Here is an 18,534-nt window from a genome sequence, read left to right as displayed (position 1 = left end):
GTGTGCGCGCGTGTTTGTTTGTATGGGGAGAAAAACCAATGTGGATGATGTATGATAAAGAATGAGAGAGATGGCCTGTATTGAAAATACAGATTGACTGATTTTTTTTTTCAACACTAAAGAAAAAAAAGAAGGAATATGAAAGTATAAGCAGTTCAATATTTCTTCAAAATGAAAATGGCTTAGATTTAAGATTTTTTTTTCTTCAATGATGTATTTATCAGTGTATTTTTTTGTCTGTCAGCTTGTTTTGGATTTCTCCTGTTCCTTGGTGGCCACAAGTCAATGAATGCAGCTCAGCTAGAGCGTTTTTGCTTCAAAAAAGACTAATAAATGGAAAAGTTGCATTGCCTGGTAAATTATAGCCTTTGAAAGTCGGATCCACAAACAAACTTACTGAAGTCCAGTAGTTCTACTGCTTTCCTGCCTTACACATGCTCTGTCCATCTCTCCCACAAGACCACTTTGAACCTCAGATATATTTTTTGCCTCTTCATGGTTTTGTGAACCTGCATATTTTTTTGTAATCAGTCACTTATGTTTTAAACATGTCTTCCAACAATTAGTTGGCAGATGTTTTTGCCACCATTTGTTTGCAGATTTCATTTAAATTTGGTGAAAGGTCATTGGAAAGAACAAGAAATTAGTTTTTGTTTCAGATTTGGACTGAGGTATGTATCAAGGTTGTTTTCAAAAGTTTTCTTAAGATTGTAAGAGCAGGGGTTATTACTTTTTTTTGTAATTTTGTTATTACTTTACTCACCTGAATGAAATGAATAAAAATTGGTGTACGTCTCGCATGGTTGTTTCTCATTAAGTGGATTTTCTTTCACACTCACAGCCATATGCAGTTTAAACATTCGTCAACATTGTTCTGGACAGTGCAGCCAAGTATTTTTGTGGTTCATCCAGCAGTTTGTTCATTCATTCATCTAAAAACGTGCTGAACATTTAGCACATCTACCTGCTATCCTTGAGGATAAGTGACAATGTTTCCCCATCACTCAGTCCTCTGTGCAGTACAGCTCAATGTGTATGGAGTCTATGAGACCATGTGTGTCCTTGGTGTTTGAAAAAAAGCATTTGGATTTGAGCAGCCAACATTCATTCATGTTGAAAGAACAGAGAAAATGTAGTGATTTTAGGTTACAAAACATGGCATGACTTGACACAGATCAGACAGCCAGAAAGGAAAAAGAACAATGGCAACAGAAAAAGAGCACCAACAGTGAATCAAAGCCAAAGCAGACAGAGGGTGATATTTCAGACAGTAGGTCTGACAGTTTACTCTCTCACTGTATATAATGCACCACACTGTTTAACCTATTTCCCTTGGTGGGAACCAACCCTTTTCATGCATGCTGAGATATGTTATAAGTGCAATGCTTCTTGTGACCCTCACCATCTTCCAGTGTGGTAGCATTGATTTCTGAGCTAGAGGGCCCAGTGCCGGCTCTGTTGAAGGCCTGGACAACCACACCATACTGGGCAAACTTCTTCAGGTTGTCTAGAGTGTAGACCTCACTGTCGCCAGTAGCCTTCATTTCCACTATGCTGTACTGGCCATTACTGCCCGGACCGTTCTCTCTGTAGCCGATCTGGTAACCCCGGATCACCCCGTTCTGCAGCTCCTTCCTGGGGGCCTGGAGAACAAAATAACAGAGAATGTAGTGGCATCAGAACCTTCTGTTTCATAGAGTGCATGATTTTTTATTCACCTCCACAAACTAAACACATGAAAAAGAAATCAGGACAACAAACATTAGGTTACTGTGCAGGCAGCAAAATCTAATATTACACAGATAGTCTTTGAGGAAGTGAATGGCTGTTCAGAAGGAAGAGAATTCTAATACTTTACCTTCCAGGTGACCCTGATGCTCTGAGAGGTCACCGGCTGCAAGATTACATCCATGGGAGGACCATCAGGCTCTGCAGAGAGAAGCAGAGACATTTCACCACTGTCAACAAACATTCTATGGCTTTCATGCTCCCAGTAAATCTGACCCTGAAATATTCTACAGCTTTTCAAAGGTATTTTTCTCATTTTCATAAAGATATACTTTAATACAAGCTGCTTATTTGAGGGCAGCTGTCAGTGTCAACACAGATTCAGTAGCTAATACAACAGGCAAAAGTGAAATACCTCACATTTCTTCACATTAACATTGGCAAAAAGGCAGTGCTGCCAAGATTCTTACGTGCTTCCTCCGTGCTGATGGTGAGCTCCTTACTGGCCTCGCTTTTGCCTATGGCATTGTAGGAGTACATGCGGATGCTGTAGACGGAGGCAGGGTGAAGGTCCACAATGTTGGCCTGATTGTTCGTGGGGGAGATGTTTCGTGTGGCATGTTTCAGCTCCCAGGAATCTGACAACAGAGAAGATAATAGTAGCACTGTGATGTTTTTCATTTACTTGTATTTTCCCCTTTCTTACTCAACACAAAGTCTTATTTGGCCCCTATAATCTTCTAGAATTCTAAAAAAAATAACTTTCATTCATTTTCTGTCATTTTGTTCTTCGACAATGACATTTTGGCCAAATCCATAGCGTTTCAAACAAAGAAAAGAACAGCTCAGCATATTATTCCACCGTAAGATTTGCTTTTTTACTCACCTGTCTTGTTCTTGTACTCGATGTCATAGGAGGTAATGACGCTGTTTCCATCAAATCTCTGGGTCCACCGAAGATTCATGCTGCGATCTTTCACTTCTCGCACCTCCAACTCTGGAGGGTCTGGGGGCTCTAACGATTACAAGAGAGGGATTGAACAAAGGGAGGGAGGCAAGATAAAGGGGGAGAGAAGGTGGCACCAAAAGAGGGACAATTTTGGATGGAAAGGTGTAACTTTTGTATGCTTTTATAAATATAAAGAGGGAATGGCACAATACAGGCATTTATGTAGGAATGGTAACCTTGCACAGTGAGCTGGATAAGGCCTCGTCCTTCTCCGTAAGAGTTGATGGCATGACAAGAAAAGAAGACTGAATCCTCACGCTCTGCTGGTTTTAGCTGTATGGAGAAAGGTGAAAATATGAGACAGTCGAAAAACTATCTTTGTAGGCAAATTGTATAAAGCTTTGTGAAGGAGAAATGTCCCACTGAGAGTTTTTCCTCTACCATGCCTGTTTGGCTTTTAGGTGACTCACCATGCATAGCATTTGGAGGAGATGAACATTAGTGTCACCAGTCCAGTGGAACACTGCGTTTTTGCTGTAAAGATTCACTTTTTTGTGCCATTTGACACCCACCTGCTTGAAATAATACATGCAGAGCCTGACATACCATCTGTGCTTTTTCCGTCACCTTAGCTGGTGAAGGTGTGTCTTCTTGGACCTCGAGCATGTTTTGTTTTGCACTTTGAATACATGCATTCTTTAACCAGTACATCCTTCTAAATTCACAGCAAAGATTTTTTCTTTAGTCCTGATTACAATAATAGCAGCACTAAAGATGACTGCTGTGAATGTCTCCCCTTTCAGATGATTAATGACCTATACCGATATTTGAAGGCAACGGGTATGTGCTCCACACCTGGGCACACTGTCAAACCATAGAAGTTAGAGAAGGCATACCGACTAGAGTCACCTTGATTTGATCTTGTGCAGAATACACAAACAGACAAGTGTGTGTGCTCTCGTGCGAAAATCAAACGAGTTGGTCATGACCAAGATGAAGATATCCTCAGAACTCACTGACTCAGCTCCTCTTTGCCACATCGAGCTCTATCAGTACCACTTGTTACCAGTGACCTTCTCTTAGTATCATCATCCATCAGTCTGCATGCATGACCCCATTGTTTGTATGATTCTGGAAAATATAACACCCAAAGCATCTCGCAGCAGAGGTGGACCTGTGTGCGACATGGTATAGCAGAGTAGAATCATGACGAGGTGACTTTCAAAACATCCGGAAACGTGAATTTTATTTCATTGGCAAAATCATTTCTTGGCATCATATATTGAGCTACTGTATATTCACACTTGGATATGACTCTGGATGTCTCAGAAATGAATATTTGTTTCTTCTCAGTAGAGGCTGATGGTATGTTGTGATGGGGGAGAACACATGTCAAACAATCACAAAGGCCACGGCTGTTGGTAGCCTTTAACAACGTCGAACACACTGTCTAATATGATGAGACACAGATTAATCTCACCCGTTTCAACACACTTTCAGGCAACAAACACATAGCACCCAGCTCACTAGACTGTGATTTGTAAATTGTACCTTGACTCCTAAAAAAGAGAGCTCAAACAGCCAAAAAAAGAGAAAACTGAATCTATTTGTCAGCTGAGTAAGAGAAATTATTATCTTAATGTGTTTTGAGTATTTCTTACCTTGAGTGTAGACAACACCTCGTCTGTCTTCTCATTGGGACTTGTAGTAATGGAGTACCGGGGGTTGCGGTCAGGGTCAATGACCGTGTCGCCTCTCTCCCAGCGGATGATGATGGGCCACTCTCCCCTGGCTGTGCAGTTCAGCTCCTTCACGTGACCCTTCTTAGCCATGGTGGTGTTGGGGTGACTGGTGATCATTGCTGGGACTGGAAGAAGGGTGGAAATGGAGAGTGTGATGAAGAGGAGGTGAGGAGAAATTGGGCAGGGGCATAGAGTAAAAGTGATAGTAAACAGTTTGATGGGAGGGATATTTGAAGGCAGAGGCAGATAATAGAGGGAGAGGGCAAAGAAAAAGTGGGATAATAAGCAGGGTCTCAGTGCAAAGGAAGAAAGAAGTGAAAGAACAGAGAGGATAAGGGCAGGAAAGCTGGCAGTTAAAAAAGTGGAGTTCAGAGTAGCCAAGTTCCATTGCAGTGGAGTAATGAAGAGCTATGGTCAATGAGCTAAAGTCAATAAACCTCCTCTCTCATTCTCCAATAGTTAACATGGAGGTCCAGGTGAAAACGATACACACACTCCGCACACAAAACCACTCATACACACGCACAGTCCTCTCTGGCTAACACACAAACACATACGCACACGATACGAGTCTGAGAAGGATTCTGCTGTTTTGTTTTCATCACTTATTCATCTCACCCTCCCTCTTTTCCTCTTTTCCTCCCTCTCCACTGAGCGAAACAGACAGAATTGAGGGAGGCAGGGGAGAGGAACGGTTCAATCAATAACACTAACACCAGAAGAGGAGTGTGTGTGTGCGTGTGTGTGTGTGCGGAGGTTGGGGGGGGGTAGATAGTGATAGTCGAACATGTATTTATGTGCACCTGCTTATATATCTCTGTGTGTCAAAAGGTGGCAGAAATGAAGCGTTAACATCTCTTTTGTGGGTATGGCTGTTTTGTAAGGTCACGGTACTGCATCTTATTACTGCACACCCTACTTGATGTTGACAGTATATGTGTGTGCGTGTGTGTGTGTATTTTCGCCTCTGCATTTGCACATTGCATCACACGGGGTCTTACTGACAGCGAGGGCAGGATAGAGAGATTGATTGCAGATAATGATTAAGCTCAAAGTGTTTTTGATTGTCTGTAGACAGATCCCAAGAGTCAAAAGATCAATCGCTCAGTTGCTTTCTTTCTCACTGCCTATCTCACACACACACACACACACATCTCTCTCACGACTCTTTATTGTTGTGCTCTTACATCCATGGTCACCTTTGCTCCACCAAAATCATCAATGTGCATATTTGTGTGTGTGTGTGTGTGTTCACGCCCACAGAATACAGGGGGAGTAGTGCGAGTCGGCTCATTGGTTTGACACAGTTAGCGAGTATGTGTGCATTAAGACTGATAAAGGAGGAGCACTAGAGCATCCTAGATGGCCTCACTGCAGTCGTCTATGCCATGGAAAAACTCATGCGCTGCCACGTTAGGCCATGTGAGTTTATATACTCACTCTTAACAGTGAGGACCATGCTCTTGCTGATGTCTGAGCCTACACCGTTGGAGGCCTGACAGAGGTAGAAGCCACGGTCCTCTTCCAAGACATGTCTGATGAGCAGAGAGCCGTTATTCATGATCTGGATACGGCCCGTCAGAGGCACAGGGTGGTACTGCTGCGGATTCCCAATACCCGCTGGACCGAAAGAGAAAATTATAATGAATTATACGATCAATGTCGATCCCTACATTTGGATCAAAATTTACGACAAGCAGTATGGACCTTTGAATACGACAGTGGGCACTGAAAAGCAGACAGAGACGAGTCACAGTACATTGATAAAGAATGAAAGATAGGTCATGTACCTAGTGCACCTTTGGCATGTTTCCACATGACCTTAGGAGGAGGGTACCCATCAACAGAACAGTTTAGGATTCCTGCCTTCCCATAGATCCCATCCTGGTTGTTGGGTTGCACTACAAACCGAGGAGGCACTGGAAGAAGAGAAGTTAAATGGCAAAAACTTTTTAGTTTTTTTCTCCCACGCTGGATCCATATTTATTCTTTCCTCCGTGGGCATTAAACAATATTTAAGGCATAACATCATCAACAGTACTGCTATATAAAGTTTAATAAATGCTAGATGAAGGAGCATTCCACTGATTTCCAGTGATGGAAGAAGAATTCAGATCCTACTCAAGTACTTTTGGTGCTATTGGCAAAATGAATTAGCTTTGCAGAAAATGGTCCCTGTGACTGATATTAGATTAATAAAACTGATGTATCATTGCACATAAAGCAGTGAAATGTTGTATCTCTTTGTGGTTAGAGAGGAAATGTTTCTTCAGTTACCGGCTACCAACAGCAACCAGTTCATCTGATCTATACATACATAACAGATAACAGTGACAAGCCCAAATGGTTAGGAAGCTTTCAGCAATGCATCATAATTCATTAACTCAACATTTCTTAGTGTTTTTTCTTCATCTGCAATCTGACTGTTAACTACAGTTAAGGAAAATAAATGTAATTGAGTAAAAGGTAGTGGATGAGAAGTATAAGGTACAATATAACTGAAATTCTCAAGTAATCCAGTCGTACTGTCACCTTGGTCATAAATTTTGACAAGCCTGAGAAAAAGTATTCCATCACTGAGCTAAACAGAAAGCTTGTGTTACATGATGGAGGTTGTGGAGTTTGAAATATTTGGGTTTTTGTCCGCCAACAAGCATCTAATGAAAGATGCTTCTGAATGCTTTTTGGTTTTTTTAGAATACAACCCATAACAAGGACTACAGGTCACAATACCAGGTGGTCAATACGCCATTAAATCTTTCAAGTTGCTCAACTTTATTTAAATGCACTAAACCACTGCAGTGTTCTTGCAAAATAACCCCCATTGATCGTTTCTACGTTTCACTCTCATATTCTCTATCTTCTCTGGCCGCCTCCTTCCTTACCTGTAACTGTGAGCTGCCTTTCTGTGCTGACAGTGGCAGCATCATTGCTGGCGATGCAGGTGTAGTTGCCATTGTGTTTGAGCGACACCTTGGATATCTGGAGGGAGCTCATGAACTCCTTTGTGTCGATGGTGATGCCCGAGGAGGGCACGATCTCCTGCCCGTCCTTGCGCCACGTGATGCGTATGGGCATGTCTCCCGATGACACCACGCAGGCGATGTACATCAATTTACCGATGGAAGTCGGCGGAAAGTCAAATGGCTGGATCAGCGGAGGAACTGAGAGAGGCATAGAAAGGGAGGATGAAAGAGTGAGCAAAAGAGGTGAAGAGTGTAAGATTGTAGCAGAGAGCCACGGAGAGAAAACAGAAATGCAGTAGAGATAAAGTAATTGAAAAAGTGAAATGAGATAAAAAAAAAAAGAAAAGGCAGATCAAGTCGAGGAAATATTGAGAGCAGGAGAGAGGGAAAAAAAAGGCAAGGACAGGCAACAGGGTGAAATAAAGGTTAGATAGAGAGAAGGCAGAAGAAGGCAAAGAGGGAATAGAAACAGAGAAAAAAAAGATGAATGAAAACAGTTAGAGGGTTGTATAAATGAGCGGGGTGAGTGAGAGGTGATGAGAGATTTGAGGCATATATGAATAAGTGAAGGATAAAGAAAAGAGAGAAAGTCAGATGTGAAGACAGGGAGAATAAGGGTAGACACATAGATTTGACAATTTGGGGGCGTTGAGAGGACACGGGGTGAGAAAGAGAGTAATGCAAAGGCAGAAGAGGTGGGGTGAGAAAGAGGAAGGAGACAAATGGACAGAGTGAGACTGGTTCAGAATCTGGTATTTTTACCTGATGTACTGATTTGTAAAGTTGTCTGTCTGGAACCTGTCTGTCTGACTTCTTCAGCCTGTCATCTAAGCCAGGACCCTCAAAGTCCCCACACCCACACAGCCTGGCCTAGTAGCCCACTCTACAGCCGCTTGTGCCCCCCACCAACCCCTTCACTCCACCCCACCCTGCTCTGCTGAAGCCAGCCCATAATAGCGGCTCTAATTAGAGGGTGTTGCTATGGAGAGCAGCGGAGGTGATGGCGGTGGTTTGGAAGTGGGGGAGGGGAGGGTGGTGGTTGTGGGGGGGGGGGAGTTACAGCTGAGACATCTGGGGGATTTAATCTGGGCCTCGTTAAAATTCATCTAATTAAATCAGAGACATGACGAGCACACATTCACACAAGCACATACCTACACCCACGCGCAGCAAATGCACATACACATACACACACACACACGTGCACGTAAACACTACGAAGACCAACACAAGTTTTACACATCTGCTAATGTCAAGTCGAAACACACATAACCCACACTCACACTCGACAACTTCCTAAAACAAACATGTCATGCTATCGCCGCCAAGAGCAGAGCGAAATAATATACAAGGTGACATGCAGAACATATACAGCACACACACACACACACACACTGTTTCATTCACACACACACACATATGCATGCGTATGACATGCACACACACACAAATCTTACACAATAGCACTCATGCTCTATGTAATTGCTGAGTGTTTGAGAGAGCGCACTAGGCCACTCCGCCCCTTAATCAGGGGTTATTAGAGGCAATGCATACAGCTTTCTTCTTCCCTCTCCCTCTGTTTCACTCACATCCTCCTGCTAGAAACTGCTGCTTACTAATGCTCCATCCCTCTTACAATCACCCACTTTTACATTCAGAATTTTTTTCCAAGTTAACACAAGTAAAAGCTAGACTCATAGAAATGACAAATGCATGAAGGATTTTACCTTCAGTATGTAATTTACACAACAAATAAGAATATACAATACATCCTGCTGTACTGTGCACGACTTTAGATACGAATGCTCATCCTTGCAGCGAGTAAAAACCTGTGAAACTCTCCCACAAACTTATCACTGTGACTAACCTTTGACTGTGACGTAGACGGTCTGCGTGATGAACAGCTGCGGTTGGATGAGCACGCTGCAGACGTAGGCCCCCTCGTCCATCCCCTTCTGAACATCGCTGAGCTTCAGAGTCCCGTTCTCATACACCACCTGGACATCAGCAGTGTTACATTTAGAGACGGTACATGCTTGGTCTCCTTAATCACATACAAAGGTGTGAATTTAAATGAGACAAAGACAACATCAAAACATGGCTGACAACGATGCAAAAAGAGGTCCCCAATATGTGCTTTGTACTTTCATTTGTTTCTTTTTGGGGTTTTAAGCTTCAATGCAGTAGAAATCTTCTGTTGCTAGACTAATAAATCAAAAAACAAAAAGCAATGCATTACAGGCTACAATAAAATAAAAAGAGCCTCACGGGGGCTATGGAAACCCTTTATCTCACAGTGGAAGTCCGTTTCGTTGTCAAGTGATTACTTGAGCCTCTGTGACACAGATGTGGGAGCAGAAATGCCTCATAGCTTATTTTATGTGAATTTATCACACAAGAAATGTTTCAAGAAACACAAAATCACTCTGAGGCACAAAACAATCACCCTGCTATGGGTTACAGGTCTTTTAGCAAACAGTCTAACACCAGACAATAAGTACGTCTAAGTTGTCACCTTTATATAATATGTGAACACAAAACTATACCAAAAGGTACTGTATAAACCTTAAAACAATACTCGATATACAGGGTATACAGTACATGTTTAAGATAGGATTTTTGCATCCAAATATTATATATTCTTGTTGTGCTGTCGGGTATATATATATATTTATTGTCTTTGAACAGAAATGCAGGAAGCAAAACTCCACCTGGCGATGGTTGTCAGGCAGCAGAAGCCCCTCCTTGTACCAGTTGATTGAGTAATAAGGGTACCCAATCACACGGCAGTTTATGAACGTGTTTCTTCCAGCCACTGCCGTGATGTTCTTCATGGGCCGAATTCTCGGAGGACCTGGTGGGCAGACAGACAGAGATGGAGAGAAAGGAAAGAGAGGAAGAAAAGAGAGGAAGATCATCAGTTGATGGCGTCAGAAGCAGGTTGTGGAATTTTAGGAATAAACGGGAGGGGTGATAGGGAAGGGAGTTTGGAGGAAAGAAAGGGAAAGGAAGAGAGAGAGAGAGAGAGAGAGGTTAGAATTGCCTTGCTTTAAAGTTTGAAGCAGCATCAGTTGTGAAGTTTTTCTGGATAAGCACCTGCACACTCACACAATTTCTGACCATCAGTGCCCTGATGTGCAATCCCACTCCTGCCCACCCACCCACAACTGTTTTCTGCTTAAAATTATGAAGAAAGTCTAGAGAAATACAGTTACTCAGCTCATTAAGTTTATTAAGCTACCTTTATAATAAGTTAACTAAAAATAAGTCTCATCCAGTTAAGTTAAGGGAAACAAAAAAGTGGGTGAAAATCTTGTGGCTCATGCCCCTTTTTCTCTGATTCTTCACATTGGTTCCCCCAGCAACAAACACAAACCTAACAGTAATACAATAATGCCAGCTGTAACAACAGCATTACTGTTTACAGGTCAGACTGCGCTACCAAAGGCAATTTCATGTGATATTACTGACATTTAAACAAACCAACATTTAATAGAGTAACAGAGAGAGAGAGGGAAAGCGAGTGGGTGACACAGATAAGAAAAATTAAACTGACACTTATCTTCATTTAGAGGCTTTCAGCTTACTGGAAGGTAGTGCATTTACATGGATGGGTAAGCCCAATAATAACGCAGTATCATACTGTATCTTCGTATATTAGTTTTTCAGTTAAGCTGATGAGCCGCTCCCCATTGTTTTACGGTAAATGTGCCCTCCACCTGCCATATTTGTGTTGGGTGCTGCAGGATCTGCAGGCTTTGATGCAGCCCCACCAATGCAGAACTCATCGGCAACTCATATAACAGCCTAATCAAGGATCGCTTGCGGCCATATGGGTGCAATGCACTTTATATTCCCTGTGGGACATGGACAAAGTTCTGTGCGTTTCCATGGCTGCGAAGTGTAAACAAATGCATTGTTTTTTTCTTTGTGTTGTAACTAATGAACATGCAGTCATTTAAGCAGAGAACACGATGAAGGTCATGCTAAATGGACTATGGTATATTGAGTGGCAGTGAGACTGAGCAATAGTGACCGCAAAATCTAATTTGTAAACTAACCGGAACAAAATGAATGTGAAAAAAATAGAAAAATATAACAAAAATTAAAGCCTGGCTTCCTCAATATGTTGGTCATATACCATTGCCAAAAGACTAAGGACTGTGGGACAGCCTACAGACAGACAGAAAGACAGACGGACACAAAATATGTTTACTATTACTGGGAGACACTGGGAGCTATCACCCAATCACCCGTCACTTCTTCTCTGACCTTTTCACCATTGTTCTTCTTCTATCTTTGTTTTTGTCTCTCCTTCCCTGCTTCCAACGCCTTCTGCTCCCTCTCTCCCTCTCTCTCCCTTTTGCTCTCCACCCGTTCTCAGTGTGTGCTGAGCTTTGAAGTTCTGACGAGTGAAAGATGTATTATTCAGTAGCACCATCGCGCAGACACACACATACGCATGGCAAAACGCAAAAACAGACTTACAGTTTACACACGTGTGTGTGTGTGTGTGTGTGTGTGTGTGTGTTCAACTATGTCTGTGTGACTCAGTATCTTTGCTGTCAGCCCCTCACTGAATGGGATAAGTTGAGTGTATCACATTTCAGTGAGTGGATAAGCATAAGCACGAGTGTGTTACTCCTTTTTCATGTTGTTATGAGAGTGTGTGTGTGTGTGTGTGTGTGTGTGTGTGTGTGTGCACTGGCTGTATTTGTGTCAGTTTGTGCTGCATGTCGGGCTCTCTGGCAATGGTGCTAATTCTCACTCCAATGATCATTCTGGCATGTCTTCTTAGAGCAGACTCACATGTCACAACTACACATCTCACAAAAGGACAGAGAGAGAGAGAGAGAGAGAGAGAGAGAGAGAGAGAGAGAGAGAGAGAGACCATCCATCGGTGTCACACCTCATTCTTGTTGTCTCCGACGACAATGACATCACCAGTCCTGTCACCAGAGTTCACCATCACTCCCTCGACAGACACTCCTCGTCATTCCCCTTCTCTCATTTCATCCATTCTCTCTCTTCCCTCCGTCTCTTGCCATCTGTTTCTTTCCCTCCTAAAGTTTCTTCCTCTCCTCTTCTCCTTAAGCCACTCTTTCGCTCCATATGTTACACCACAATTTCTCTATTTTAACTTTTTTTTTCCTGCCTGCAACCGCGTATATGTGTGCGTATGCGGCTGTTTTTGTTTTGCATTTGCGTGCGTCCACATGTGCAGAGCTACAGTCAAACGAGACAACAGAACAGTGAGCTTGAGGAGACAGACTGAAAGAAAGACAGAATGGGCTGCTGGAGGAACAAAACAGACTGTCGCAAATAATTAACATATAGTTGTAAAGATTGACAGACAGAACAAAAAAAATAAGGGAAAAGGTAAAAATATATGCAGCACATGAGACAGCAAAACACACACACACAGAGATAGAGGTAGAGATATAGAAGAGTACAGGATAGGATATGGGTCAGGGTAGGGGTAGGGATCAGGCTATGAGAAGCCTCTGTATGACTGATATTGAAAAGTAGACAGGCACCTCTTACGTTTATGCGCGCTTGGTACTCGGCACTACCAGCCGAGTTTCGTGCGGCGCACCGATACACTCCTCCATCGCGAATCTGCGGGCTGCTGACGTTGACGTGGCTCACGGTGCTGCCGTCGGATAGCGTGTACTGGCTGGCTCTGACACGAGACAGGTCCCGGGCCACAGGCTCGTCATCCAGGGTCCAGGTGATGGTGGGAGGAGGTGCTCCTTTGGCGGCACACATCAAGGAAAACGGTTCACCCGGGACCACGACCCTCTCGCTGAAGGAGGCAACGATACGGGGTGTACCATCTGAGAAACAATCACATGACAAAGATGTGAGATGTAAGAGTTACACTGGCTTCCATGCAGCAATATGGTGGCAAGATGGATTAAAATGAGATAAAGTGGAAGCATATGAACCCATTTTTTTTCACTGTAATGAACCAAATGGAAAAGTAACATTTCATATCAGTAACAAGAATGAATCTGTAACCTAACAGCCTTTCTGTGTACTAGAATAATCATAACCATGTGAAGATACACTATGTAGACCAAAGAAGTGGGATGCATGAGCTGTACACCAACAGGAGCTTGAGTTAATGACATCACATTCTAAATACACAGACAGATTTACAGCTCTAACAGCTTCCACTCTTCTGGGAAGGCTTTCCACAACATTTTGTTTCGGGAAATTTTTGCCCATTCACGCAGCAGAGCATTTGTGAGGTCAGGCACTGATGTTAGACGAAAAGGCCTGACTCAGTCTCTGCCCCAGTTCATCCTAAAGGTGTTGGATGGGGTTGAGGTCAGGGTTCCATGTGGGCCAGTCAAGTTTTTCCACACCAAACTCATTCAACCATGTCTTTATGGACTTTGCTTTGTGCACTGGGGCACAGGACCTTCCCAAACTGTTGCCACAAAGAAGCATAGCATTGTCCAAAATGTCCCATCTGAAGCATTAAGATGTCCCTTCACTGGAAGTAAGGGGCCGAGCCCAACTCCTGAAAAACAGCCCCATAAAGAGGTGTGTCTGGATACTTTTGTTTATATAGTGTATATGTGTGCATATAGGATTTAGTGTAAGTGATAAGTGTGTATGAGTATACTCATAGATCAAAATGGATCTAATTTTCACTGGGTCTGTTTCATATGAATTTAACACATTTTACTCAGCAAATTAATGGAAGTCCACTGCCCCATTAAAATCCTCTCTGTGGCATTTTGTAGAAATACAGACAAACACCCAGTAACTCAGTAACTTAAATCAGTGTGTTGTCTGATTATTGTGTCATTAAGTACAAAAATAAAAAAAAAACCCTGATCATTCTAACATTCATGGTTGTACACCAACATGGTAAATCCCTGTCAGTCCTCACCTTCCAGCAGTATGATGGAAAAGTCCTGTGCAGTTTGGCCCTTGCGCGTGGCAAAGCACTGGTAAGCTCCCGAGTGCCTCTTTTGTGCAGCGGAAATGAACAACGTCTCATTATGAGCCCCCTGGATGGAAAAGTGTTGATCAGGCAGCACAGGTTCTGTGTTACGGTACCAGGACACGATAAAGTGGGGGGAACCCTGGACGGCACAGGACAGGATGACCGTGCTGCTGATCCCCGTCTTCAGGTTCTTGGGAGACAAAGTGACCCGCAGTGGCTCTGGAGATAGAAGGACCAGGTTGAGCCAAAGTTAAAAAAAAAAAAAAACAAAGAGAAGAAAGTAGATAGAAGCAAATGCCTTTTGAAATGTCAGTCGTACCTTCTCATTCACAAGTTACAACCTTGATATTGAAGGTACAGAACGTGGTGTGTAGGCAGGCTTGTCTCATATCTTGTATTGCTGAATGATAACAGTTTGAATTGAGCTACACCATGCTGGCCACACAATACAAATCATATTTTGCTGTGGTATGACGTGTATTTGTTATGTGCTGAGATTTCTGCAATTTCTTTTGCGTGTGTGTGTATGTGTGTTAAGCGGCAAGGAAAACCGAGACAGAAATACCGAAAGGGGAGAAAATGTCAGTGAGCAATAAAGCAGCTGGTGTTAAGTGCTGGAGGCTGCTGTGTGTGTGTGTGAGGGAGCGACAGTGAGTGTGCATGTGTAAGACTTTCTTCACTGGCAATAAGTGCATGTACTGTAAGTGTGTATCAAAATGCGTGTGTGTTTGTGTGTGTGCATACCACCTTCTATGCCCTGTCATAGGAGGTTTGTGTCTTCTGCAGTGATGTGCCCTGTGGCCAGTCTGCCCAGTGTCCACTAACTTCACCCTTTCCCCAACCACACTCCAATTCCCTCTCCTCCACTTCCCCTCCGATTCTCTTCCCGTCTCCTCTGTCCACACCACTTCATCACTGTCTGTCATTCACACACATAACATTATGAGATTCTTTCCGCCTTTCCTTGCGCGACCGATGTTCTGCTCTGCAGCCGCTGCGACGCCTCGCTGAGGTTTGAGAGCACAGCGGGGCAAACAAGTCGTCCTTGGAGATCAAGCTCATGCTCGACCCAGACGAGGGTGGGTTGGAGTGGGGGTGTGTAGTAGGCACAGGGCCAGGGCAAAGCCAACAGAGCTTAAATGATGTCTCCATCACGCCTGTCCATGACCTGACATCAGATTCATTACCTCTTTCCATCTCACTCTTTAGGCCCATCTGTAGCTGTCAGCGTAGAACAGCAGAAGTCAGGGGAGGTAAAGTGATCAGTGCTGCTTTACTGTGTGCAGAGAGGGGTGGTCATGGGACTTGAAAAGGTGCTATTTTACTGCTCTACTATATTCTCTTCAGTTCTTTTACCTACCTATGACATTGAGGTGACCTGTCACCTCTTTGGAGCCAAAGCTGTTGGTGACCTCACAGATGTAGTTGCCACTGTCCTCGAGCCTCAAGTCGGAAATGGTGAGGCCGGTGATGCGCCGCGTCCAGCGGGAGTCTGAAGGTAATGGCCGACCGTCCTTTAGCCATCGGATGGTGGGGTTGGGATATCCGGATGCGATGCAGGGCAGCTCCACACTGTGCCCCACTTGCACCTCACCGGACTGGAAACTGTCCAGCACTGACGGGGTGGACTCCGTAGGGTCTGTTGGTGAAGCACATCACAGAAATCAACCATTTAGTTATAGTGAGTTTTAGAGGTGCTGGTAGACACGTTTTGTTTAGCACTCCTGGCTACAGCTTGATATTTACTGCACACAGTGATATAAACCATCTTATCTTTGTCTTGCATTGATGAAAGTAACCGTAAAAGACAAGCCACTGCTCATATATTCATGCTCCGATTGGCCTATGAGAAGAAATGGTAACTTGTTGCCTACCCATAACAGAGAGCCTGGCTCCATTGCTCTGGCGAGTCTCTCCACTGTACTTGTGCTTTGTTATGCAGCGGTAGGTGGACAGAGCATCTTCCTTCTGCACTTCTGAGATATACAGAGCGCCAAATGAGGTCAGGAAGAAACGGTTACCTGTGGAGGAAAGCAGAGAGGGAGCAGGTAGAAGAAAAGTGAAGGATGTGTCAGTCAGCTGTTTGGGTAAGAAAAAAGCCATCATCACAAAGACGTATCGTTTCAATGTAGAGCATTGTGTCAGTGCCGATGTATTTGCATCGGGCGGGGTTCTCGCCCGTTTCAGAGTCTCAGTTTTGAGCCTCGTTTGCTCTGCTAAGGACCCAAGGTTGTCTAATCACACATTCCTGCCACTAACCATGTTTAGGGGATTGTGATTTTGGTAATTTGGTTTTTAATTAAATTTCATACTGGCCACCATGGGGCTATGCTTACATTCTGGTCTTTTCTACTGCTAAACAATATCACATCCATTGTATAGCTTACAGAGGCTAATGTTATCAGTCTTCAGATTTCATTACTGTTACTTGAACAGTTCACTGACTTTATCATCTACAATATTTCAGTGGTTTCAATATGAAAGCAAAACAAGTCCTGCACACATGTCCCAATTTATGTTGTATAATTCCCATTTGTGGCCACAATTTAACAAAAATGACATGGTTTAACTTACAATATCTTTTTCTTTTTCATCAAGCACAGAAAAAAATAACATTGCATGCAATGCTTTGTCCACATGCTGGAAAATACCTCACAACCTGTGCTTCCCAATTCTTCTTATAAATACACAATTCTACACAGATAGTAGATGCTTGCCCGTTTTCAACTTTTATTTACTATTCTAAAAGTTGACATATAACCACTCTGGAAACATAAGATCTTCTGTATTCACTGTCTTCATTATTTTCCATTACCATTTTTGCAACTGGTCATGTGAGATATATGCTGCTTTTTGCTTATTTTTGCAAACATTTCCCTGAGAAATAACTGATTTCAGAGGAAACAGGAAGCAGGACTAGAAGATACATGTCTTCAAAAGTCCAAATACAGCACTTAGGTGAACACACGGGAGCTTTTAACATAATCCATCCCATCCATCTAGTGAGATATACACAATAGAGAAAGACAGATGAGGAGAGAAAGAGATGAGAGCGAGGAGGACGGTTATTGTAGGTGTTAATAATTGATACGCCTGTATGTTATGGCAACAGCAGATTAGCGTCATTTTCATTTCATGTCAGGGACTGCTTGGTCTTCCTCTGATTTATCATCATGTCAATAGAGACAGTATGTGTGTGTGTGAAAGAGAAGAGGAAGAGGAGAGAGATGGAAGGGCAAAGAGACGAGGAGAGTGTATTTCAGTGTTTGATTTTTTCCGCTTCTCTGAATCTTTTTGTATTCTGTTCGCCCCAAAGGGATATTTTAGATAGTGCGCACTTCAGAGATTGTAGTATATTGCAGATTGTTTGGTTATATGAATGCTGTTGCTGTGTGTGTGTGTGTGTGTGTGTGTGTGTGTGTGTGTGAGAGAGAGAGAGAGAGAACATGCTGGCTGTTGTTTGCTGTAGTTGTTTGCTCTACATGATGTTTCAGTGTCTCTTTGCAGTGTTGACAAGAGAGAACTTGAGTAAAACACATGTGCACTGAATAGTTGAATACCTGAAATATGTGCCACACACACACACACTCTCTCACACACTCAAACACAGCTCCAAGCAACAGTGTAGGTCAGCACCTGGTCACAGCACAGCAACTTTGTTCTGAAAACTGGTCTCAGTGGCTGGATGTGTTTGTTGGTGATGAAAAGATGAGTCAGCATTGGTTAGTTTACATTTTGTTCCTAACTCACTTTGGAGTCAGTACCAGAAGTTAATAATCTGATTTTCTCGGTTCTCTCGGTACATTTTCTTGAACAAAATTTACTTATTACAATGAGTGTGTGGGCATGTATCTGTTTTTTTTTCTGGAAGTGTAAGTATCAGAGAACTTGTGTAGACTTGCAAATGTGTAGGTTTAGCATCAATAACCATGCTAGTGTGTGTGTGTGTGTGTGTGTGTGTGTGTGTGTCTCCTGTCACAGTGTTAGCAATGACAATCGATGCATTTTATACCCACACAATTCAATCCAAAGGATATTTATTAATATAGATATCTAATATAGATATTAATATTGAGGACTAGCCTCACTCCCTGTCATGCACACACACATGCGCACACACACATGCACACGCACACATGCGCTCTGACCTTCTGTCAAAGGTGGTAAGTTTTGACTGACTAAACAAAA

General features: G+C 43.0%; 1 protein-coding gene across 2 annotated transcripts in view; it reads right to left on the bottom strand.

The window, feature by feature from the left end:
- The window catches only part of LOC124059277 (Down syndrome cell adhesion molecule-like protein 1 homolog), a 94,479-nt gene that overhangs the window by 18,122 nt on the left and 57,823 nt on the right, over positions 1 to 18,534 (bottom strand). The window contains exons 4-18 of one of the 2 annotated variants that reach the window (XM_046389143.1): positions 16,221 to 16,367; positions 15,707 to 15,985; positions 14,290 to 14,565; positions 12,923 to 13,222; positions 10,097 to 10,239; positions 9,253 to 9,382; positions 7,305 to 7,583; positions 6,210 to 6,338; positions 5,860 to 6,039; positions 4,339 to 4,544; positions 2,914 to 3,010; positions 2,615 to 2,743; positions 2,199 to 2,366; positions 1,859 to 1,929; positions 1,403 to 1,643 (exon numbers count right to left, since the gene is read on the bottom strand). In XM_046389143.1, the coding sequence (XP_046245099.1) occupies positions 1,403 to 1,643; positions 1,859 to 1,929; positions 2,199 to 2,366; positions 2,615 to 2,743; positions 2,914 to 3,010; positions 4,339 to 4,544; positions 5,860 to 6,039; positions 6,210 to 6,338; positions 7,305 to 7,583; positions 9,253 to 9,382; positions 10,097 to 10,239; positions 12,923 to 13,222; positions 14,290 to 14,565; positions 15,707 to 15,985; positions 16,221 to 16,367 (2,775 nt within the window). Of the gene's footprint in view, positions 1 to 1,402; positions 1,644 to 1,858; positions 1,930 to 2,198; positions 2,367 to 2,614; positions 2,744 to 2,913; positions 3,011 to 4,338; positions 4,545 to 5,859; positions 6,040 to 6,209; positions 6,339 to 7,304; positions 7,584 to 9,252; positions 9,383 to 10,096; positions 10,240 to 12,922; positions 13,223 to 14,289; positions 14,566 to 15,706; positions 15,986 to 16,220; positions 16,368 to 18,534 lie in introns of those variants that run through there. The other variant, XR_006843378.1, reaches the window with a different exon arrangement.

Source organism: Scatophagus argus, chromosome 5 (genome assembly GCF_020382885.2).
Source record: "Scatophagus argus isolate fScaArg1 chromosome 5, fScaArg1.pri, whole genome shotgun sequence".
Lineage (NCBI taxonomy): Eukaryota > Metazoa > Chordata > Actinopteri > Scatophagidae > Scatophagus > Scatophagus argus.
Note: the sequence above shows the minus strand (reverse complement) of the source record. Positions and strands in the feature narration are given on the sequence as shown.